The sequence below is a fragment of the Balaenoptera ricei genome, chromosome 20 (assembly GCF_028023285.1).
Source record: "Balaenoptera ricei isolate mBalRic1 chromosome 20, mBalRic1.hap2, whole genome shotgun sequence".
Taxonomy (NCBI): domain Eukaryota; kingdom Metazoa; phylum Chordata; class Mammalia; order Artiodactyla; family Balaenopteridae; genus Balaenoptera; species Balaenoptera ricei.
In genome coordinates, this window is record NC_082658.1 from 39,453,217 (window position 1) to 39,478,453 (window position 25,237).

General features: G+C 36.2%; 1 protein-coding gene across 4 annotated transcripts in view; it reads left to right on the forward strand.

Annotated features, from left to right (window-relative positions):
- The window catches only part of VMP1 (vacuole membrane protein 1), a 127,295-nt gene that overhangs the window by 21,672 nt on the left and 80,386 nt on the right, over positions 1–25,237 (forward strand). For 3 of the 4 annotated variants that reach the window (XM_059906504.1, XM_059906507.1, XM_059906505.1), the window contains exons 2-5: positions 5,980–6,081; positions 7,986–8,121; positions 9,510–9,600; positions 10,813–10,923. In XM_059906504.1, coding sequence (XP_059762487.1) covers positions 6,006–6,081; positions 7,986–8,121; positions 9,510–9,600; positions 10,813–10,923 — 414 coding nt within the window. In that variant the 5' untranslated portion in view covers positions 5,980–6,005. The remainder of the gene's footprint in view (positions 1–5,979; positions 6,082–7,985; positions 8,122–9,509; positions 9,601–10,812; positions 10,924–25,237) is intronic. The other variant, XM_059906506.1, reaches the window with a different exon arrangement.

Sequence of the window (25,237 nt, forward strand, 5' to 3'; positions counted from 1 at the left end):
CGTTGTGGTCAGAAAAGATGCTTGATATGATTTCAATTTTCTTAAATTTACTGAGGCTTGATTTGTGACCCAAGATGTAATCTATCCTGGAGAATGTTCCGTGCTCACTTGAGAAGAAAGTGTAATCTGCTGTCTTTGGATGGAATGTCCTATAATATCAATTAAATCTATCTGGTCTGTTGTGTCATTTAAAGCTTCTGTTTCCTTATTTATTTTCATTTTGGATGATCTGTCCATTGGTGTAAGTGAGGTGTTAAAGTCCCCCACTATTATTGTGTTGCTGTCAATTTCCTCTTTTATAGCTGTTAGCAGTTGCCTTATGTATTGAGGTGCTCCTATGTTTGGTGCATATATACTTATAATTGTTATATCTTCTTCTTGGATTCATCCCTTGATCATTATGTAGTGTCCTTCCTTGTCTCTTGTAACATTCTTTATTTTAAAGTCTATTTTATCTGATATGAGTATAGCTACTCCAGCTTTCTTTTGATTTCCATTTGCATGGAATATCTTTTTCCATCCCCTCACTTTCAGTCTGTATGTGTCCCTAGGTCTAGAGTGGGTCTCTTGTAGACAGCATATATATGGGTCTTGTTTTTGTATCCATTCAGCAAGCCTGTGTCTTTTGGTTGGAGCATTTAATCCATTCACGTTTAAGGTAATTATCAATATGTATGTTCCTATGACCATTTTCTTAATTGTTTTGGGTTTGTTTTTGTAGGTCCTTTTCTTCTCTTCTGTTTCCCACTTAGAGAAGTTCCTTTAGCATTTGTTGTAGAGCTGGTTTGATGGTGCTGAATTCTGTTAGCTTTTGCTTGTCTGTAAAGCTTTTGATTTCTCCATCGAATCTGAATGAGATCCTTGCCAGGTAGAGTAATCTTGGTTATAGATTCTTCCCTTTCATCACTTTAAGTATATCATGCCACTCCCTTCTGGCTTGTAGAGTTTCTGCTGAGAAATCAGCTGTTAACCTTATGGGAATTCCCTTGTATGTTATTTTTTGTTTTTCCCTTGCTGCTTTCAATAATTTTTCTTTGTCTTTAATTTTTGCCAATTTGATTACTATGTGTCTCAGCGTGTTTCTCCTTGGGTTTATCCTGTATGGGACTCACTGTACTACCTGGACTTGGGTGGGTGGCTCTTTCCCTTCCCATGTTAGGGAAGTTTTCGACTATAATCTCTTCAAATATTTTCTCTGGTCCTTTCTCTCTCTCTTCTTCTTCTAGGACCCCTATAATGCAAATATTGTTGCGTTTAATGTTGTCCCAGAGGTCTCTTAGGCTGTTTTCATTTCTTTTCATTCTTTTTTCTTTATTCTGTTCTGCAGCAGTAAATTCCACCATTCTGTCTTCCAGGTCACTTATCTGTTCTTCTGCCTCAGTTATTCTGCTATTGATTCCTTCTAGTGTAGTTTTCATTTCAATTATTGTATTGTTCATCTCTGTTTGTTTGTTCTTTAATTCTTCTAGGTCTTTGTTAAACATTTCTTGCATCTTCTTGATCTTTGCCTCCATTCTTTTTTTTTTTTAAGAGTTATTATTATCTGCTATTTTTTTTTAAATTTATTTATTTAATTTTGGCTGTGTTCGGTCTTCTCTTCTGTGTGAGGGCCCTCTCTAGCTACGGCAAGCGGAGGCCACTCCTCATCGCGGTGCGCGGGCCTCTCACTATCGCGGCCTCTCTTGTTGCGGAGCACAGGCTACAGACACGCAGGCCCAGCAGTTGTGGCTCACGGGCCTAGCTGCTCCGCGGCACACAGGATCCTCCCAGACCAGGGCTCGAACCCGCATCCCCTGCATTGGCAGGCAGACCCTCAACCACTGCGCCACCAGGGAAGCCCGCCTCCATTCTTTTTCCGAGGTCCTGGATCATCTTCACTATCATTATTCTGAATTCTTTTTCTGGAAGATTGCCTATCTCCACTTCATTTAGTTGTTTTTCTGGGGGTTTATCTTGTTCATTCATCTGGTACATAGCCCTCTGCCTTTTCTTCTTGTCCATCTTTCTGTGAATGTGGTTTTTGTTCCGCAGGCTGCAGAATTGTAGTTCTTCTTGCTTCTGCTGTCTGCTCTCTGGTGGATGAGGCTATGTAAGAGGCTTGTGGAAGTTTCCTGATGGGAGGGACTGGTGGTGGGTAGAGCTGACTGTTGCTCTGGTGGGCTGAGCTCAGTAAAACTTTAATCCGAATGACTGTTGATGGGTGGGGCTGGGTTCCCTCCCTGTTGGTTGTTTGGCCTGAGGCAACCCAACACTGGAGCCTATTTTGGCTCTTTGGTGGGGCTAATGGCAGACTCTGGGAGGGCTCTCGCCAAGGAGTACTTCCCAGAACTTCTGCTGCCAGTGTCCTTGTCCCCACAGTGAACCACAGCCACCCCCCGCCTCTGCAGGAGACCCTCCAACACTAGCAGGTAGGTCTGGTTCAGTCTCCCCTGGGGTCACTGCTCCTTCCCCTGGGTCCCGATGCACACAGTACTTTGTGTGTGCCCTCCAAGAGTGGAGTCTCTGTTTCCCCCAGTCCTGTCGAAGTCCTGCAATCAATTCCCACTAGGCTTCAAGTCTGATTCTCTAGGAATTCCTCCTCCTGTTGCCGGACCCCCAGGTTGGGAAGCCTGACGTGGGGCTCAGAACCTTCACTCCAGTGGGTGGACTTCTGTGGTATACGTGTTCTCCAGTCTGTGAGTCACCCACCCAGCAGTTACGTGATTTGATTTTACTGTGATTGTGCCCTTCCTACTGTCTCATTGTGGCTTCTCCTTTGTCTTTGGATGTGGGGTATCTTTTTTGGTGAGTTCTAGTGTCTTCCTGTCGATGATTGTCCAGCAGCTAGTTGTGATTTTGGTGTTCTCGCAAGAGGGAGTGAGAGCACGTCCTTCTACTCCACCATCTTGGTTCCTCCTGTATTTTATTTTTATTTTCATTTTTATTTTTGGCTGTGTTGGGACTTCGTTGCTACGTGCAGGCTTTCTCTAGTTGCAGTGAGCAGGGGCTACTCTTTGTTGCAGTGCTCGGGCTTCTCATTGTGGTGGCTTCTCTTGTTGCAGAGCACAGGCTCTAGGCGCATGGGCTTCAGTAGTTGTGGCACATGGGCTCAGTAGTTGTGGCTCATGGGCTCTAGAGTGCAGGCTCAGTAGTTGTGGCTCATGGGCTTTGTTGCTCCACGGCATGTGGGATCTTCCCCAACCAGGGATCGAACCCGTGTCCCCTGCATTGGCAGGCAGATTCTTAACCACTGCAGGGAAGCCCCCCAAAATTGTTTTTTAAACTGTGAATTTATTTTGTTTGTAAAGACGTAGACGGATTAAAAGAAAATAACTTAGTCTCCTATGCTATTTCTCACAAAACAAAATTCCAGACTATGTTTTTTTCTGGAGAATTTTTTGAGTAGGAAATGTCTGTAGACTGTTTTCTTTTTTAGCATATTGTGTAAGAACACATTATTTGCTCAAATAAAAATTCTTGTTGAAATGTCTTTAAAAACATCTTTGAATAATTGCATAATACCATTGTTATTAAGTAAGAACTTAAATGGACCCAAGTTGTTTTGGACAAAACTCTTTCTGTCTCTTAAAGATGATACTATGGGAAGGAGTAAAACTGGGGAAGTGAGCTCAATTATCAGTGTTTTGCAGGGGAAAGGTTTTAGAGTGTTTTCTTCATAACACATAAGCTCTTTTGTGCCTTCTTATATCTTTTCATCACAAATTAATTAAATGTTATTTATTGTGATGTAGGTGAAGGGCTGTTCATCTCTAAAATGAATTGCCTATAGAATTTGGCTGAATATGAGTTCGCACAGTTTTAAGTATTTACAGAACTTAAGTATGGCTTCAAGTTGAATGATTGGAAGATGGAAACTCTTTAACTCCTTTATTATATGGTCCATTTCAAATATGTTCTATTAATTTTATTAATAAAACCAGAAAGCATGATTTGTGGAATAGATTTACATTTTGTGAACTTATTGTGGTGATGCTTTGATCTTATAGATTTTCACAATTTATCTTCGTCTTTCTTTTTTTGTGATTGCTTGTCTTTTGAAAACATCTTCACAGAACTCTGACTTAAATTTGCAGAATCAAATTTCAGCGTCTAGTACTACTCTGAATGTATTGCCCTCTGAGCTCCCATACTTTTTCCTGTACTTTCTTTCTCCTTATCATCATTATAAACCAGTATATATTGAGTTCATATAAAAGGTGGGACAGTATACTAGTATTTTATGTACATTACGTTATTTAATCCTCAGAGTAACCCTTTGTGTGTCGTGTTATCTCTATTTTACAAATTAAAGAAACTGATATTTAGAGAGATTTAGAAACTTCCCAAAGCTCAAAATATATACTTGTGAAGTTTGGGTTTGAATCCAATTCTAAAACCTGTTTTCTTCCCACTAAGTTATTTGCTGTATATCTGTTTCATTGTTTTATATTATAATTGAAGTCTTGTGCTCATCTGGCTTCCCTACCAGATTATGACCTGCTGGAGGAGAAAGATCTTGTCTTATTCACATTTATATCTTCAGTGCCCATTACTGACCCCAGAACTTTTATAATGAGTGTTGAATGAAAGACACTGACATCACTGATATGGTAGCAGTGAGGCATGTGCTATGAAGTAGTTTCTCTAGTATAGACAGTTTCTAGGTTTACTGTGTCAGATACCTCCTACCCTTTCCATGTATTGCCATTTATAGTTATACACACCCTTGCATGCCCAAACACACACTCTTTCATCCTCATTAATCCTGTGAAAGTGAGAATTTTTGTCCTCCTTTTGTAGATCCAGAGAATCAAGATCTAGAAAAAATGAGACTTGCTTAAGGTCACACAACTAGTTAGTGGCAAATCTGGTATGGAAATCCAGATTTTAGACTTATAATCATCTGCTCCAGGCTATCCATCTGTGCTAATGGAAACCTATACTTTATTTCCTAATATGTTTGTTTATTGAGAAATGAAGGCAACAAAACAAAGGAGTCCACAAATGGATTGTGTCTAAAAGAAGAGACCTTCTGTTGGAGTGATGAATGTATGCTCTTTGTTCTGTCTTTATAGTCTTTCACTTATTTTCCTTTATGAGGCCTAAATTATGGTTAGAATTTTAGTCAAGGGATAAAATAGCTCCAGCTAACAAACCATAGGAAGATTGAAACCATGACCATGTCATATTCTAATCAGCTGAGTATAAGAGTAGCAGGACTCATGGCACATGCAGAGGACTCAGCATTGAGACTTTGAAGTGATATGCTTTTTGAGTAGAAAGATTTACTTTACCAGCACCTGAAAGAATGATACCTGCACAGGTAATCTGGTGTTTTCGTGTAGAATAATTATGTCAGTACAATTTATATGTTGTAATACAGGGATTTAAATTAAAAATTTATACCTATACCTGTAGTATGAATCATGCTATAAAGAGTACATTTAACTTATCTTAAACTTTTTAAATTTTCACCTTCTGTGCCCATATCATTTTTTTTTTCAGTAGAATTGTTTCCTAAATAAAATTGATCTTGGATCTGTGTGGCAACATTTTTGACATGTTTGATAATATAATCGTTTTTTTAAAGTAATGCTAAAAGGACTGCAAGATTGGTAAAATTTGTGTAGATAGTATGTATGATATTCAATTTTGAAATAGAAAGACTTTAGACCTTATAGGTTATCAGTACTTGAAGATGCTAGTATTTTATATCCTTCTGTGGACAAATTGCCTCCAAATTTTAATCTGGAAAATCACTGGGATAACTGTTTGGAAAAGGATTACAACAACATGGCTTTTATATTTTTAATACTTCTACTACAGTTTCTATACAAATTATTAAATCTTGATTATAAAAGAGAAAATTAAGGTATAAACACATTATTGAGATGGCACGTGGGGATTACTCCCATGTTGTTTCTGTATTCAGTTTCGTTCAGCCACAGATGCAAAGCAGAAGTATGTAACATATCACTGGATTTTATTTTGTTTTATTAGCTCCTCAAGAGTTATTGATCTATGAAATGGCAGAGAATGGAAAAAATTGTGACCAGAGACGTGTAGCAATGAACAAGGAACAATATAATGGAAACTTCACAGGTGAAGTATGGTGGTTTGGAGGGAGAAGATCTACGGGTTTAAATGATATCTTTTTCATTGGAATAAAATAGAAATATATTATATCTAATATTTATTATCTTTTGTTAACAAAATAATATCTTATATAATAATATAGGATACATAAAATTCTTATAAATCTTGTAAAAGATTGATTATCTTTTGTTTCATCTTCATAGTAAATTAAATTACGGGTATATAAGGGCCTATGTGGTGATTTTTCACAGTGATAGCAGAAGCAGCCTGGCCGTAGTCACATCAGCAGTGTTCTAGGTACAAGATTATTATTTTTTAATCTTGTGGTGTGGTAAATATTTATTTGGCTTTGTTTGGCACTCAGTTTTATCATGCTATTTTGTAACTTTAGAAGTAGATTATAAATTTACTTATTATGCTAATCCTAATTTTATAATTATCCAAAAAGTCAGAATGTGATTATTGTGGATTTATTTTTAAATTTTAGTTTGAAACAAATAAATTTATATTTTAACCAAACTAGGAATTTGTGGTAAATTTCACTATATTTGACTCTTATTCACACATTTACCCTGAAAATTACAGCTATTACTTATATAGATGATTTAAGTAGGAACTTTCCTTTTTGTGTTTAAAAGAAAATGAAAGGTTTTCCTTTTCTGTTAATTATAATGGTTTTCTTTTTAACTTCTAAATCGTTTGGCATCTCAAACACATTGCAAATAATACTTCAGCATGGTAATATTATATCATAGAAATTTTCTTCTATTAGAAGAATTGCAAGCTATCTGAAGTAGCAGTTTCCATTTGTTTGTTTTGATCACTGCATTGCCTTGCAGAACGTATTTTGCAGCACTTACTGACTTTTGGGTTACTTTGGTTGTCAATAAATTTTGCATTGTTTCACCAGGAGTTTCAGGATTCGGAAATAAACATTGCATATATCATAGTCTCATCCCATTAGGAGCTTTTGCATGTTATTTTTTCTTTCCTTTCTTTCAACAAGCACATACATTTATGTATTCTTCCACTACTGCCCACCCCTTTGGAATTTAAAATTAATGTTAGAATGACACACTTTCTATTCTGTACCATGGTGTGTGTTGTTTGGGGTTTTTTACTTAATATTTCATAGAGATTGTACATGAAGAACTTATTCTTTGTTATGGCTGCTTAGTATTCCATTGTACAAATCTATCATATTTTAATAGCTCCTCTGTCCTCTGTTGGTAACAGTTGTTTATAATCTTTTGCTAGAACCAATAACACTGTATTGAATAAACTCATACAAAAGTCATTTCTCCTTACAGCTAATCATTCTTAGAAATGGAATTATTAGGTGACAGGGTATATGCATTTATAATTTCGAGAGATGATGCTGAGAGAGTTACTATTATTACCAATAATAACTAACCTTAATTGCACATATACATACATGTATTAACTCATTTAATCTTTACAAGACACTAAAAAGTAAGTACTATTTTTATCTTCATTTTAGAGAAGAGAAAACTGAGGCATAGAAAGGTTAATTACCTTGCCCAAGATCACATGACTAGTAGATGGCAGTGCCAGGATTTGGAACCAAGTAGTTTGCCTTCACGTTTTGAGCTCTAAACCACTTTGTTCTATGATATGGTGCTAAATTGCCCTTCATAGAAAGTGGGCTAATTTAGCATTCCAGTAATGTATAAGAAAAGAAACTTGTGTCCTGACAATAAAATAATTCCAAAAATAATGGTAAGAGTAGAACAGCAGGACATAGCCTAGACTTGTCACAATGTGAACCAGATTGTTTGTTTTTTGAGGTTTATATACAGTCCTTCAAATGTGGGATGGGAAGGTAGGTGAATTTTGAAAGTGACTGGAAAAAGTGAACATCCTGTTTTAACTTTTACACTGTTTTTCAGATCCCTCTTCAGTGAATGAAAAGAAGAGGAGGGATCGGGAAGAAAGGCAGAATATTGTCCTGTGGAGACAGCCACTCGTTACCTTGCAGTATTTTTCTCTGGAAATCCTAGTAATCTTGAAGGAATGGACCTCAAGGTAAAGAGTCTTCCGTTTCCTTTTATATAAACTGTATTTACTAATTTTAGAAATCTTCAACAGTCTCCCTGCCACCTGCTCTATCAAAATGGATTAATTAAATTTAGAATGTTATAGGAACATACTTATTTTCCTTTTTATGTGTAGTTCGAAGAAAAATAGATTAGGGAAACTTGTTGCTATTTGTTCACTGGATTGTTACAGTTGACCATTGTCTCATGTTGAATCTTTTATGCAGAGGAGAGCAATGAAAATGAGAAGTTTTTTCTTCTGGCTTTACCTTCGGGAGAAATCAGGCCTGTGTACATTAGATACACTGATTCTTTAGTAGGTCAAGGTTCAGGATACGTGGCACTACTGATAGTTTGAGCCAATAAAAAAGGACTCTGCCATGGAAATTGTGTTCTATCTTTAAATTTAGTACCTGTAAGCCCTGTTTCTGATATCATAAAGAGCAAGTTGAACTTTTACTTGCCTTAATCATTTTCTGGTTTACTTTTCCAAGGTATCTGTAATAATATCTTACCTTTTTATGCACTTACAGTTTATAAAGCATTTTGTAACACTTTTTAGTTCATTTGATCCTTATAGCAATTCCATGAAGAAGGTAAAATAAGTATATGATCATCATGATTTTAAAAACAAGAAACAGAATCAGATTGGTTGAGTGTCTTACTCAAAGTACAGTACTTAAGGGACTCTGATCCAAGTCCTCTGACTAAAGGCCAATGCCCTTTCCATTATATCATAATGCCTGTCCCAATTAGAAGTTGGGGTGTATATAAAAGATTAGTTTGGGGTATGGGAAAGGCTATGATGTAATTTCTTGTTCTTTTTTTTTTTTTATAAAGTTGTTTATGTTTGTTTGTTTATTTATTTATTTATTTATTTATGGCTGCATTGGGTCCTCATTGATGCGCAGGCTTTCTTTATTTGCGGTGAGCGGCAGCCACTCTTCACTGCCGTGCGCGGGCCTCTCATCGTGGTGGCTTCTCTTGTTGCAGAGCACGGGCTCTAGGCGCAGGGGCTTCAGTAGTTGTGGCACACGGGCTTAGTTGCTCCACGGCATGTGGGATCCTTCTGAACCAGGGCTCGAACCCGTGTTCCCCGCACTGGCAGGCGGATTCTTAACCACTGCGCCACCAGGGAAGCCCCTACGATGGGGTTTCTAATAAGAAATTAGATTCTATACCCAAGTATCTGGTCTTGACCCCCTTCTGCACCCCAAGAGACCATAGTGTTTAAGAAAAAAAGAGCTCAATCCAGCAAGAACAACTTCTAAAGCTGAGCTAAGTAACCTAATTGCTTCAATAAGAAATGTTTTGAGAGTGATGAATCCTGAAAATGAGACTGTGACATATTTCATTTTTTTTTAATTTGTTTTTAAGATTATGGCATCGTCAAAGCGTTGTGATGTCTTTTTTACTGCTGCTTGCTGTGCTTATAGCTACGTATTATGTTGAAGGAGCACATCAACAGGTAAGAGGTTCAGCACCTCTGTTTCTATTCTTGTACCTTCCCTAATCCCAAACAGTTTCAAAATGGAGCTTTTGTGGATTTCATTGATTTTTTTTTTTTCTTTTTAATTTATCTCATAACTGGTATCTTAATGTCTTACTTTTAAGGCCAAATATTAAAAATATTCTTGTGGTAGTTCATGGCTGCTCAGCATTTATATTGGGTATATATCATTCCTTTTTACCTTTAAGGATTTAAATGTAACTTTCCTAACAGTGTTTAGTCAAAGCAGCATGAATCCTTTAATCACTACCAAAGTCTTCATATTTTTTATAACACACTCCTGTGATCCATCCAAGCTGATATACTCATCCTAGATTGAAGGTTAGGTTTTATATATACAAAGTGGGGGGAAGTTCACTTGCCTGTCATCTGTACAGCATAAATGAAAGGAAAATAGGACATTTTGTTAATAACTTTTGATAAAATTGCAAAACGTTAATGTATTCTATTAGGAAATAGTTCTAAAATGGTATCATTTCATATTTTAGAGCAGTTTACCTCTAAATGCATCAAAATGCTGATAGTGATTATCTCTGAGGGGGTGGAGATTATGGGTAATTGTTTTTTACTTTACGCTTTTATGTATTTTTAGTTGTCTGTAATAAACATATATTGCCTGTAAAATTAGAAAACAACAAATGGCATTAAAAATGGGGAGGAGCAGCACTTTACCTCTAATCAGAGAAGTTTTTATACTTATAAATGCAGTAGTTGTGGCTCACGGGCTTAGTTGCTCCACGGCAAGTGGGATCGTCCCGGACCAGGGCTCGAACCTGTGTCCCCTGCATTGGCAGGCAGATTCTTAACCACTGCGCCATCAGGGAAGTCCCTATCATGCTTTCTTAAACAAAATTTTTATAACTTTTAAGTATCTTTAAATTTTTTATTCTCATAGTTATCAATAATTTGCATTTTTTGTATAAATGTCATTGTAATAATAGGACTTTTTAGAATGTAGAAATGAGCTTTATTACAGTTACATGATTTTTTTTGCCATCTCTGTGACCACATATTAGAGGAATTTGGACTCTTCAAGGAGCTTTTAATCTTAATACTTTCTTCCTATTGGAAACTTAGTTGGTTTTTTTTATTTTTATTATAGTTGATAAATACCACATTTCTGCTTAAGAATTCTGATTTTGTTTTCACCTCATCCCTTTTGTTTTTCAGTATGTGCAACGTATAGAGAAACAGTTTCTTTTGTATGCCTACTGGATAGGCTTAGGAATTTTGTCTTCTGTTGGGCTTGGAACAGGGCTGCATACCTTTCTGCTTTATCTGGTAAGAATAATTTTAATAAGCAAGATTGAAAGAGATTATGTTTTAATTGGTGCTTTTACTTCAGAAGTTAAAATTCTAGGATTTTTACTTAATTACCTTTGTGTTTTATATGTATTCTAATTCTCAAGTCAGTGATTTGGAATTCTGTTTTGTTTTTCCTTTTGGGTTGAGAATTTAAAAAGAGAAGGGAGGAAGAACCCTTAGGCAAATGAGATTGTTTACTTATATTAATTCAGCCAGGAAATGTTTTTTCCTTCCAGATTTTGGAATAATGGTTCTCTTGCTTATGCAGTTGTCTTTGTAATAGTTGAAGTTATTTAATTGTACAGAATTCCATGTAAGACTTAGAATTAATTTGGTCAGTTATTTTCTCTGTTAATCTGCAAATGAGAAATGGTATCTTCCCTCACGTCCTCAAACACCATGTACATACTGGATAGTTATTTTGGTAATCTTATTGAGTGCAGTTAATGAAGTATTACATGCGTACAACTAATGCTTTCTTAGACTCTTTTAAATCAAAGTATAAAATGTACCCCTCCTAAAAAATATTTTTTTTTACTTTGTTGAAATGAGAGAGATACTCTTAAAAATATTCTTGTGGTAGTTCATGGCTGCTCAGCATTTATATTGGGTATGTGACACTGTAATGGAGAATGCATAACATTCTCCATTACAGTGCATAATAAATTTTGGCTTTGTCCAGAATGTCATATAGTTGGGATTATGCAGTATGTGTCTTTTTCTGCCTGGCTTCTTTCACTTAGCAATATGGTTTTAAAGTTCCTCTGGGTCTTCATGGCTTGATACCTCATTTCGTTTTATTGCTGAATAATATTCCATTTTCTGGATGTACCATCACAGTTTGTTTATCCATTCACTTATTGAAGGATATCATTGTTGTTTCCAAGTTACGGCAATTAGGAATAAAGATGCTGTAAACATTCATGTGCAAGTTTTGAGGGGCATATAAGAATTCACCTCATTTGGGTAAATACCTAGGGGCATGATTTGTGGATCGTGTATGTTAATTGGTGATATATAGGAAAGCAATTGACTTTTGTGTATTTGCCTTGTATTCCGTAACCTTGCTGTAATCACTTAATAGTTTCAGGACTTTGTTGTCGATTCTTTAGGATTTTCTATATAGGTAATCATGTTGTCTGCAAATACAGTTTTACTTCTTCTCAGTCTGTATACCCGTTCATTTTTTTTTCCCCCTGTCATATTGCATTAGCTAAGTCTTCCAGTCTGATGTTGAATTGGAGTGGTGAGAGGGACATCCTCCCTTGTTCCCAACCTTAATGGGGAAGCCTTTAGTTTCTGCCACTCCAACCACTCTCTTGAAATATTAAAGGTTTATGCCACCTTTTGCCTTCATTCTGCTTAGTTTCTCTGCATATTCTTTTTTTTAGTAAATACCTCTTCCTCTCCATACTTCTTGCTACCTCCATGGAAGCCTGTGTCCTCAGAAGGATTAGCATTAACTGACCATTTTCAATTCTGATTAAGTATCATGTTAGCTGTAGGTTTTTGTAGATGTTCTTTATCAAGTTGATAAAGCTCTTCTATTCCTAGTTTGCTGCGAGTTGTGTTTGTTTTCGGGGTTTTTTTTTTGAGAGTTTTTATCATGAATGAGTGTTGATTTTGTCAAAAGAACAGTTTTTTAGACAATAGTGATCAAAAATGGATAAAAGGCCAACATAGCAAACAAATTCAGTATGTAAAGGCTTGAAGAGCAATATGTTAATGTTAAAAAGAAATATAAAGAGATACCCAGCCATTTCCATTTGAGCAGATTATCTTTAGTTCTTAGATCTGTTAGTTCTTGGACACAGGATTCCTTCCAGGATTCCCTAGGTATAACAGGGAAAATGAAGGAAAACAAGCATTTGCAAAAAATAATTTTCAGGGAAGTCAAGCAAAAGGAAGATAAAAGATGTCACTGGTTTTTGTTTATTTTCAATCACCTGGTTGGGATGGAAGTCAGATTACAAGAAGTTAACTATAGCTACTACTACTACTGCTACTGAAAATGGCAAACATTGTCATCATCATTGTCATCAGAGTAATATTAGTTGAGATCAGTTTTTTTTTTTTAATAAATTTATTTATTTTTGGCTGCGTTGGGTCTTCGTTGCTGTGCACGGGCTTTCTCTAATTGCAGCGAGTGAGGGCTACTCTTTGTTGCGGTGAGCAGGCTTCTCATTGCAGTGGCTTCTCTTGTTGTGGAGCACGGGCTCTAGGTGTGCGGACTTTAGTAGCTGTGGCATGCAGGCTCAGTAGTTGTGGCTCGCGGGCCCTAGAGCACAGGTTCAATAGTTGTGGCACACGGGCTTAGTTGTTCCATGACATGTGGGATCTTCCTGGACCAGGGATCGAACCTGTGTCCCCTGCATTGGCAGGCAGATTCTTAACCACTGCACTGCCAAGGAAGTCCCAGTTTATTATTTTTTATCCATATTTGGTATTCATTTTTGTGGGGAGTTGTTGCATCCCCATCCTGTTGAACTCCAGCCATATGATTTGCTTTGACATGTGAGCATAAGTGATAGGTGTTGCTTCCTGGCAGATGCTTCAAGGTTTGTCATACTGTCTTTCACCTGGAGCCTGAGTCTCTGACTGTGATGAACAGATTCCCTTTGCTAGCCTCTGATGGATATGTAGAGTAAGGGAGAAATAAACTTTGTTGTCTTAAGCTACTGAGGTTTTTGGGCTGTTTGTTGTTATAACCTATCCTGACTGATAGACTAGCTAACATTTATTGAATGTTTTCCACATGCTAGGCTTTTTGCTCAGCACTTTTTATGAATTATCTCATGTAGTCCTCCCAAGAGCCACGGTAGTCAATAACCAATAGTGTAGCAAATGTATAGTAAAAAAATTTCATGAGTAAGTATAGACTGTGCATTTGTGAACTTTGGCAATTATGGAGAAAAATAGCCAGGAAACCGAAGGCAAAGCAGAATCAAATAAAAGTTTAAGAATTTGATCTCTGTTATTATTTAAGAAGCTATTCAAAATAATCTCTGGTTAGATTTTTAAAACGTAACATTTTCTTGGTGATAGATGGTTGACACAGTTTTATCCTTATAGATCACCATTCCTGTTGTTTTATATTTGTCAAATGTGATTGTATCTGGAAAGTCCTAATTACACCTCCTTTCATTTATGAGCCCTTACATAATCACTTAGGGAGATGTGACGTTAACATTCTCATGTCATACATTTTTGTGCTGATGAAATAGGCACTCTTTCCATATACCCATATAACTCCTCAGTCAAGAACGCAATTAACTATATTAGGAGAGAAGTCTGGTCGGAAAAATGATCCTTCTTTTGACAATAATTTACAGCAAAACAGGTGAAAAAGAAACTGAGTTTAACAAAGGGAAAAGATTTAATTCATTCTTGATCATGGTTCTCTTTACTGGAAATTATGGCTTTAAAGTGAAATAGGAAAATTTTTCCTGCATAGACAGACTTTCTCAATTACATTCTTCCCAGCATGGAAGTTAACCTCTTTTGGAAGTAATCATTTAGTTAATTTTAACTCATTGTGCAACTAAATGGTGATCTGCAAATGTTACTATATTTCCTAAAATATTATATACCTATATATCTGCCTTTAAAAGGGAAAAGTTATCTTGACTTTTAAGTTTATCAATCAACAATTTCATTTATATTTTTAGATATAATTGAAAGGTTTTAACTTAATTCAGATGTCCTGAAAATTGTCATCACTTCTTTAAACATTAGATGTAAAAATAGTTGTTTGATTAAATTTAAAAATTAAATTTAGTGAAAATCAACAGGGAAAAATGACTACTATCAAATTTTGTAAATTGATTTGGGAACAGTAGAAATCTAGTAGTTTGCCAAGAACAGATATGTAGCCACAAAGGAAGAGTTAGATACTGTTTATGCAGGAATAGTGATTGCTAACCAGAGAGGAAGAGATGAAGGGAGAAGTGAATGGATTCCTTCTCAAGGCTGAAGGGGAGTTGGTTGTACCTCTAGGTTAGTTGGTTTGTTCCATTAATTCTAACAGTCAACACATGGGCTTCAGGAGGTCTGTTAATTCCCTGAACACTATACTTGTTATGTGTCTTCGCAAATATGCGTCTTTCTGGCAGAAAGGACCTATAGTATTAGATTCTCCAGATTCTGTAACCCATAAAATGTTAAGAACCACTCTTATAGGACTTTTTTTTCTAACGATGGCTATATTAGTTTGCCGCTAGGTGGCATTGCTAATACAACCAATATACTATACTATATTTGCAGGTTCTATTCTGGATAAATATGAAACCCTCAAATAAATTAGAGGCATATTCTATTATTTATCTGTATTTATGACTACATAATGCCAGTTAATGCATGTGAATGAAAATAAGTTTTCTTAATAGTTTTGCACATTCATTAATTAGTTTCACAGTTATTAGACTTTCCATTGTGATATATATTTACATGCAGGACATACTCCCATGGCATGCGTAGTTTCAGATGTAATGCCATAATTCTATCTTTTTCTTTAATATTTAAGAATATGCAATTGATGGAGGGTGATTTTGTTATGGGACTAAAATCTTTTATTCCTATGGGAGATACTTAATAGGGCATATTCAGAGCTGGATTTGAATGCATAGTCAAATATTACTAACTCTGTGATATTTGGGAAATATCTTAACTTTTTAAGCCTCAGTTTATTCAACTGTAAATGGAAAAGATAATAATAGTACCTATCTCATAAGGTTGTTTGGAGGATTAAATGAAATAAAACATGTACACTTTTCAGTTCAGTGGCTAGTATATATAAGGTGCTCAGTAAATGTTAAGCGACTATTATAATTATTATTGTCATTTTTCTTGCTCTGATTTTATTTTTAAAACAATCATTTTCAATTTTCATGCTTTAGCTACTATTCTTAAGAAACTATTAAAAAAAAAAAAAAGAAACTATAAGCAAAATTTCCCACAATTGATTTTAATGTAGCAGAATGTAATACCATAGTTGAAAACCACAGATTATTGTTCCATTTTCAGTGACAATAGATTAGGCAGTTTGGATCAACTCGCTTGTGAAAGTATCTTAAAAAGGTTGATAAAAATTTAAAACATCTGTTTAAAGGCACCATAGAGATAAAAAGATAGCAAAGAATTACAAGGCCAACATCTAGATTAAAGGGGAAACCCAGAGAGGTGAAACCAGTCAAGTATATGGCCTAATAAACCCGCAGGCTTTGGATTGGAACCTGATGGGCCACACTTTAAATATAAGGATGAACTAGATACAAATCAGCCCAAACAGGGACTGAAGCTCAGGCTAAATCTTAAGTCTGGAGGAAAATAAAATAATCGTAGGCGTCACATTATATTAAAAAAAAAAGTCTAGCACTCAATCAAAAGTAATCAGATATCTGAAGCAACATGATAATTTGGTCGAAACAAGAAATAAGAGAAACAGATCCATAGGGTATCTATTTAATGAAGTTATTAGATGTGTACTGTAATCCAAAATCAATGTGTTTCAAGGAAGTAAAAAACAAGTTTGAGTATTTTTGCAGAGATTGAAAACTACAGAAGAGAGCAAGTGGAAATTTTGAATTAAAAAAACATTATCTGAAATTAAGAACTCAATTAATGGACTTCAGTAGACAGCAGCTAAGACAGGACTAATAAACTGCAAAATCGGCTAGAGAAAAATATCCAGAACAAAAAAGGAGAGATGGAGAAAAAGACATACTATCTTCAGAGAAACTTCAGTAAGACTGATTTGCTGTCATTGATTTTTTTTTTTCAGAGATGAAGGACAATTTATTATTTTTCACAGCAATAGCAGTAGCAAGTGCATCAGCTTTTTTTTCTTTAATTGGGGTATAGTTGCTTTGCAGTGTTGTGCTAGTTTCTGCTGTACGGCGAAGTGAATCAGCTATATGTATACACATATCCCCTCTTTTTTGGATTTCCTTGCCATTTAGGTCACCACAGAACATTGAGTAGAGTAAACGTCAGCTGACAGTGGAGTATCTTTAAAGGGCTAAAAGAAAATAACTACCAACAGAAGATACTCAAAGTGTCCCCTCAACAGCATAAAATAAAGATACTGTCAGAAAAACAGAGCAGTTTGCCACCAGCAAACATGCTTTAAAGGAAATACTAAAAAGTGTTCTTTGAATGGAAGGAAAGTGATTCTAGATTGAAGCTCAGATTCAGGAATGAATAAAGATTAAGAAAAGGGTATATATATGGGTAAATTTAAATTAAGATTGACATTATGGTTTTTGTTTGTTTGTTTTGTCTTTCTATTTTTTTGACATGTTTTTTAAATGTATTTATTTTATTTATTTATTTTTGGCTGCGTTGGGTCTTCGTTGCTGCGTGCGGGCTTTCTCTAGTTGTGGTGAGCAGGAGCTTCTCATTGTGGTGGCTTCTCTTGTTGTGGAGCACGGACTCTAGGCGCACAGGCTTCGGTAGTTGTGGCTCGCGGGCTCTAGAACGCAGGCTCAGTGGTTGCAGCGCATGGGCTTAGTTGCTCCGCGGCATGTGGGATCTTCCCTGACCAGGGCTCGAACCCGTGTCCCCTGCACTGGCAGGCGGATTCTTAACCACTGCGCCACCATGGAAGCCCAACATTATGTTTTTAATGATAATGTAGGGATAATGTTTTGAGAGATTTAAAGTATTTAGAGGGAATTAAAATACATCATCTCAGAAGCTAACACACCATTGTAAGGCAATTATACTTCAATAAAGATGTTTAAAAAAAAAAATACATCATCTGCAAATCATGTGTGGAGTAATTGAAATTAAATTATTCTAAAGTCTTTGCATTGCCCTAGAAGAGGTAAGATATTAATTTATATGACATTAATTAATAAAGATCTATATTATAATCTTTAGGGTAAGCAGTACAAGAATATGTAACTATCAAGCTAATAGGCACAAGTAAAAACCAAGTAATTTTTAAAAAGCCAAGGCAAAAGAGGGAAAGAAAGCAGACAAAAGGAACGTAGAACAGGCAGAATAAGTAGTAAGCATTCAGTGGTATGTTTAAATCCAAATATATCAATAAATGGAATAAATGTTTCTTCCACTTATCCAAATAAATATTTTAAAATATTCAGCTATTTGCTAAATCCAGCCTTCATACCTAAAATACACACAGAAAGAACACACAGAAAGATTAACGGTAAAGGATGGAAAAAGATGAGCCATTTGATGCCAACCAAGAAGAAGCTCATGTAGTTATATTGAAATCAAAGTAAAGTATGAGGCAAGAAGTGTTAATAGATAGAATGTGTTCGTTGGTAATAATAAAAGACTCAGTTCACCAGGAAGATATAACAGTTCTAAATTTGTATTTAATAATATATACTCAACTTATGGAAAGCAGAACTTGGCAGAAATTTAGAGAAGGAGATAACTTCCACAAACTTGTAGAATAGGGAAGTGTAACACAGTTACTGGCTATACGGTCAATGTGTGTGTAACAATTGTGTTTCTGTATACTACAATAAACATTTAGGGAGTGAAAATTTTGGAAAGCATCATTTATAATAACTTTTTTTTGAAAAGCAAATACTTAGGAATAAATCTAACAAAAGATGTGCTTGGCCTCTTTATAAAATTATAAAATATTATTGGAAGCAAAAAGATCTAGGTAACAGAAGGTATATATTATTTTCATGGATTAGAAGATACAATATTGTAGCTGTTCTTCCCAATTTTGTTTACATAATCAATGTAATATCAGTCAAAACTTGAGTAGGTATTTTTGTAGAAATTGACAAAGTAATTGAAAAAAGATTTTCATCCTAGCAGCTTTGTAGTAAATCTTGACAACCAATAAGATATGTCCCTCTTGTGTGTTTCTAATATTTCTTGATCTGGATAGAGGATACCTGTGTCTGAAATAATTCATTAAGGTGCTTACATTATGCACTTTTCTATATGTACTATACTTAAATAAATACTCTGTTTTAGTACATCTGCTCTTTTGTTTTAGAATTTTGAAGTCATTTTGCATAAATACACCTGTAATAGATGTCTAATTCATGAGCTAATTTTGCCTGGCAAGTAGTGCAAGTTTACTGATTTCATTCATTTACTTTACTCATGTTTTTTGTAAGTAGATCAGATGCAAAAAAAGGTTCTGTGGCTGGTAGATTTTTCTAAGATCATGCCTTCTAAGCCCTCTTCTCTTGGATACTAATTTCCAGAAATCCATTAACGAATTTATTTTAGTCTTAGCATGTATGTAGCAGGTTTCCATTCCAGGCCGTCCAGGAATGCTTATTTACTAGTGGAAATAATGCCCAGAGTGAAAACAAGTTAATGAAGAGAACGTGGCTGCTGTCAACCTCTTTGTTGTATCTCTGTGTTTGAATGTGTCAAAATTTTCACCTTAATAATGATTTGACCCAAGGGGAGGCAGCCCAGGGGCAGCACTTTTGCTGAAAAGGGACCGGATAATAAATATTTTAAGCTTTGCGGGCTATGCAATCTCTTTTGTAACTCCTCAGATCTGTCATGGTAATAAGAAGGCATCCAGGGACAGTGTGTAGGAATGAATGTGAGTGTTTTCCAGTCAACCTTTATTCACAAAGAGAGGTAGCAGACTGGATTTGATCTGCCGGCTGTAGTTTGCTAACCGTTGCTCTAACTCATGGGATGACAGTAGTACACCAGAAGAAGCATATTGAGCTTGGGAGCCTTAGTGAGCTAGCCACCCCCTAAGGATTTTTACGTGACATGTTATGCATTTGATTCCTCCATTTGCCAAAAAAGGATTATCACTTCTCCCAGGTCATAATATTAGACTTAACATGATGTTTTAGAAGAGAATATAGTTGTGTGAATGCTTGAGTGGTCTGTAAGACCATCAAGGGGAAGAAAAAACAACTTTTCATGAAGAGAAAAGTAAAAGAATTTCTTCCAAATGAGCTGCCTGATGACAGCAAAATTTAGTTCTAATCTCATGTTTTAAACCATCGATGTGTGCAATTATTAAATACTGGTCTTTACAACAGCACTCATTTTGAGAAATAAATAATTTGTGGATTACGTTTAGATTGATACAAACAATTAGGAGAAGTGATAGGGTAATTTCAGTAGCCACCTTAAAACTATTTCCCATTACTAGAATATATGATTGATTCATAATATATTCATAATAATAACCTGGTAAACAACCAGTTTAACAAAAACAGGAACTTTGGTACTTCATGATGAGAAATATATCTCAGACATGCTCCTTATATGCATTCACATTATTATTCCTCAAGTTATAAGACAAGCAGTTGATTTAAGAGCCATTTGTAAACTGTGCGTGCCATTAATGATTATAAAGTCTGTTCTATTTGACAGTAACAAAGGAAATGAGTCCTTCGGCAGGAATTTACAAATAATGTGATACATGAACAGTTTTTGACAGTAGGTGGAGCAGTTTCCCGGAGAAAGGCTTCCCAAGCCCTATATTCCTTTCAAAATAAGCCCAGCTCTTAGACAAAGAACTCTGAGAACAAAAACTATCAACAATCATTAAAAAATGTTAAAGGCACTCAAATATTGAGCTATAAATAGAAGGCTGAATATATTTTGCAGATAATTCTTCTCTTTGTCATATATTTTAACCACTGAATTCTCTCACCTTTGGGGATCAGAATGGTGGGGATTTTCACATAAGAACTGCCCTATCTAGATGGCAGTTGGTATGTAGAAAAGTTTGGGAACTATTCAGTTACATTGTAGAATAGATCAAGGTTTATAAGAAGATATAACATCAAGACATTATTATCTGAATGGTATTTATGAGTCATTTGTTTAATATGACAATTTTAGATTAAGAATATAGTTTTATAGATAAAAATTGGTAGTTTAAATTCACTGGAATTAAGTTAGTAGATGTGAAGAGTGCTTTAAGTACCATGAGAAACCATGGCCATAAAACTGTAAGTTCAGAATGCAGTTATCAGGTATAAAAATAAGATATAAATGAATAAAGAATTCTACTTAAAAATAAAAACAAAAAAATGACCTTTTTAAAAAATTTTTATTTATTTTTTGCTGTGTTGGGTCTTCGTTGCTGCGCGCAGGCTTTCTCTAGTGGCGGAGAGGGGTGCGCGGGCTTCTCACTGCAGTGGCTTCTCTTGTTGCGGAGCACAGGCTCTAGGCATGCGGGCCTCAGTAGTTGTGGCTCGCGGGCTCAGTAGTTGTGGCGCACGGGCTTAGTTGCTCCGCAGTATGTGGGATCTTCCTGGATCAGGGATCGAACCCATGTCCCCTGCATTGGCAGGAGGATTCTTAACCATTGCGCCACCAGGGAAGTCTCCAAAAATGACCATTTTAATAGAAAAAAATTTTGGAAAAAAAATTTTTGGCTGTTTGTTATAAAATAAGTACAGGGAAAGTTAATTGTGAGATATTTGCCCCTGTGTAAGATTCAGAGGTCTGTTTCTGCCTTAACGTTTAGGATCATTTCATCACTAAAATGGGGTAAAAATTGTACATTAAAAAAAATCCAACATCTTGATTACTATCAAATGTTTATAGAACATCTCTGTCTATAGCACCCTGTTTCCTTTAGTGAACAAGTACTTTATAGTATGTATATAATACTTTATAGTACTGTTTTATATATATATATATAAAGCTGTTTCTTATACTTTTTTGACTCTTGGCTATTTATTGCCTAAAGTAAGTGTTATTTGGAAAACTGCATGGACATAGTTTGAAGTGAAATAGTGAAGCAGTTTCAGTAAGAGAACTATTGTAGTAATTGTTTAATGCCATGAGGTGGAATAATTCTTTTAAAAATTGTTAGCCAACCTGTTCACTGTTTTTCCTGCTTGACTTCTGATTATCGCTCCATAGCTTACGTGTCTATCCCTCGATAAGACAAAAAAAGAGAAGAAATTGCCAAAAGTAAGGTTCTAGTGTGACTTAATATTGCTCTGTATAGGTATAATGACTGGCTATAAGCATGCAGTGACTCAGGGCTCTTGGGGGAAGACCAACAGGCCCTTCTTAGAAAAGGTCTGTTTGCCTTTTTTTGATGAGGGCATGATCAGCTATTCTCCCTGTCTTTCCCTAAGGAATGACTCATGTATTAACTCTTAAGAGCATCACCACATCAAAAGTAGGAACCGGGGTCTCCAGGACACAGGGCTGGGTTTTCACCAAACAGAAGGGTATGCACAGACTGACTGACTTCCTGCCCTTAAGTCACTATTTATTAATGTGTGTTTAAATGAAAGCTAAGAAGATTCAGTTTTGCTGAAGTCTGTTCTGTTGGGTATATATTTTAAACAATTTATAACCTTTTTTTTTTTAATTAATTAATTAACTTATTTATTTATTTTATTTATGGCTGTGTTGGGTCTTCGTTTCTGTGCGAGGGCTTTCTCTAGTTGTGGCAAGCGGGGGCCACTCTTCATCGCGGTGCACGGGCCTCTCACTTTCGTGGCCTCTCCCGCCACGGAGCACAGGCTCAAGACGTGCAGGCTCAGTAATTGTGGCTCACGGGCCTAGCTGCTCTGCGGCATGTGGGATCTTCCCAGACCAGGGCTCGAACCCGTGTCCCCTGCATTGGCAGGCAGATTCTCAACCACTGCACCACCAGGGAAGCCCCAATTTATAACCTTTTTAAAAACTCTCTCTATAAATATGTGGTCCATTCCTCCTGAACACTTAAACCAACTTTATGATCAAAATTGCTTAGGTTTAGAAAAGAAAAGTGAAATATGTCTTTATTTATGGATTGATTGAATATAATAAAAATGACTTTAAAAATAGGTCCTTATAACCTGAAGCATGAACTATAGAGTTTACACATTTTTTTGTTTTGGTTATTTTATGCTTATCGTAACACTTTTACTACATAATCTCATACATTGCTGTGTTACCTAGGTTGTGCAGGCATTATTATCATTATTATTTTCAGGCTTTTCATCAAATGAGGAATGTGAGATAGAAGTCTGATTACATCTAGTAAGTTACTAACAGAATTAGAAAACTAAAATCCACATTAACTAATGGCCAAATTACTGCTTTTTTACATATTATACTGCATTTTATAGGGAGGGACCAGGGGCTTAAATTTGTAAACTCGGGACCTTCTTCACAAAAAGAATATAAACACTAGTTAAACTTCTCAGTGCCCATTTGGAATCAACAGTTTTATGCTCTAGCCTTCTAGAATTATTTGTTGTATACCATAACCTTAGGTAAGTTGTTTTCTGACTGCGATGAGAAAAGCAATGATTAAAAGTATTTGAAGAGTACAATTGCTGTTTGTAAAAGCATTTCTAAACTCCCCTAAAAGTTGGACTTAAAGAAAACAAAAGGTTTTGCAAGTCATACAGACAACCATCTGTCATCTCCTTTCATTTATTTATCACCCAGATATTCCTAATGAATCACATTCCAGACTAACCACTGACTCCTTTTGTTCCTCAGTGAAGGAGTGTGGCAAACAAATGTTTTCCCAGTGAATCAGCAGAGGATTCCTGATTTTATTACCTTTGTCCTAAACTTTCCAGACAAAACTAATTGGGAATTTTGCCTTTGGGATCTCAGTTGACTTCTGTGTGTGGATGATGAATTAGGCTATGAACTGACATTACAGATGTGCAAACAACTCCAGTCTTCAGGAATGTTTTATCAGTTCTGAGGGAGCCGCCTAGAGTGGAAGAATGTCTGTCTGTCTGTCTGCTCATCTTCCTTAAAAACCTCATAGGGCTTCCCTGGTGGCGCAGTGGTTGAGAATCTGCCTGCCAATGCAGGGGACATGGGTTCGAGCCCTGGTCTGGTTGAAGAGTGGCCCCCACTTGCCGCAACTAGAGAAAGCCCTCGCACAGAAACGAAGACCCAACACAGCCAAAAATAATTAATTAATTAATTAATTAATTAATTAAAATAACTTACATGACTTTCACTATATTTAAAAAAACAAAAAAACAAAAAACACCTCATACTGGGACTTCCCTGGCGGTCCAGTGGTTAAGACTCTGCACTTCCAATGCAGGGGGCACAGGTTCGATCCCTGGTCAGGGGACTAAGATCCCACATGCTGCAGGGCGCTGCCAAAACAAAAAAACCTCATACATACACATACTGCACTCTTAATGTGACATATTCTGTATCTTGGTTGGTAAAAAGGCTTGGCTAAATTAGGCTCATAATTAACTAATATGATCATTTTAGGTTTTCACTTTTATTTATTTATTTATTTATTTATGGCTGTGTTGGGTCTTTGTTTCTGTGCGAGGGCTTTCTCTAGTTGTGGCAAGCGGGGGCCACTCTTCATCGCGGTGCGCGGGCCTCTCACTATCGCGGCCTCTCTTGTTGTGGAGCACAGGCTCCAGATGCACAGGCTCCAGACGCACAGGCTCCAGACGCGCAGGCTCAGTAGTTGTGGCTCACGGGCCCAGCTGCTCCGCTGCATGTGGGATCTTCCCAGACCAGAGCTTGAACCCGTGTCCCCTGCATTGGCAGGCAGATTCTCAACCACTGCGCCACCAGGGAAGCCCTCAGGTTTTCACTTTTTAAAAAATGTCTCTGGAAGAAAGGGCCCCCAAATGATCTGAACAATAAAGTTAAAAATCCAGAAAATACTTTTCCTTAACTGAAGCAGCAATACATAGACTAGTTTGTCATTTACTAATATGATTTTTTTTCAGGTTTTAAGGTGTGACTGTCCCACACCTTTCTTACAAAGACCCTAATTTGTATTTGTGGCACTAGGACTGCTTTCTCAGGGCTTACATAGGTACTACATTATTATCAGGGCACTCCTTAGAACTTCTCTTCTCCACCGGATTAGGATATTTTTGTGTGTTATAATTTCAGGAATGATAATTTTACCTCTAGGATAATTTTTTTTAATTCTAAATTTCTCGTAATTTGACAGAGCTAGTAGGATATTTACTATTCCTGAATGAATGTAAATTGTAGAAGTATAACTTTTAAAATTTATCTTAAAAGAATGTCTTAAGTTAAAATACTTTTTCCACAAATACCTATATCTGCTCTTATTAGGAATCCTACCCCCTGATCTAACTATGGTTTTGCTCTCACCCAGACATCTTCTTGCCTGGCCAAGCACTACATCTTTTATCCTGGACAAAGCAAAATTATTCCATTATCAAAACTTTGGAAAATATAGTGTAATACAGCTCATGAGACTAAGATATATGAGGCTTTGAACTGAAGCAAAACCAGATGTTTGATATGTCACAAATAGCTGAACTATCTTGTTGAGTTGACTTCACTTAGAATGAGTATACTGAAGTACCCACCCACCCCAGAAAAG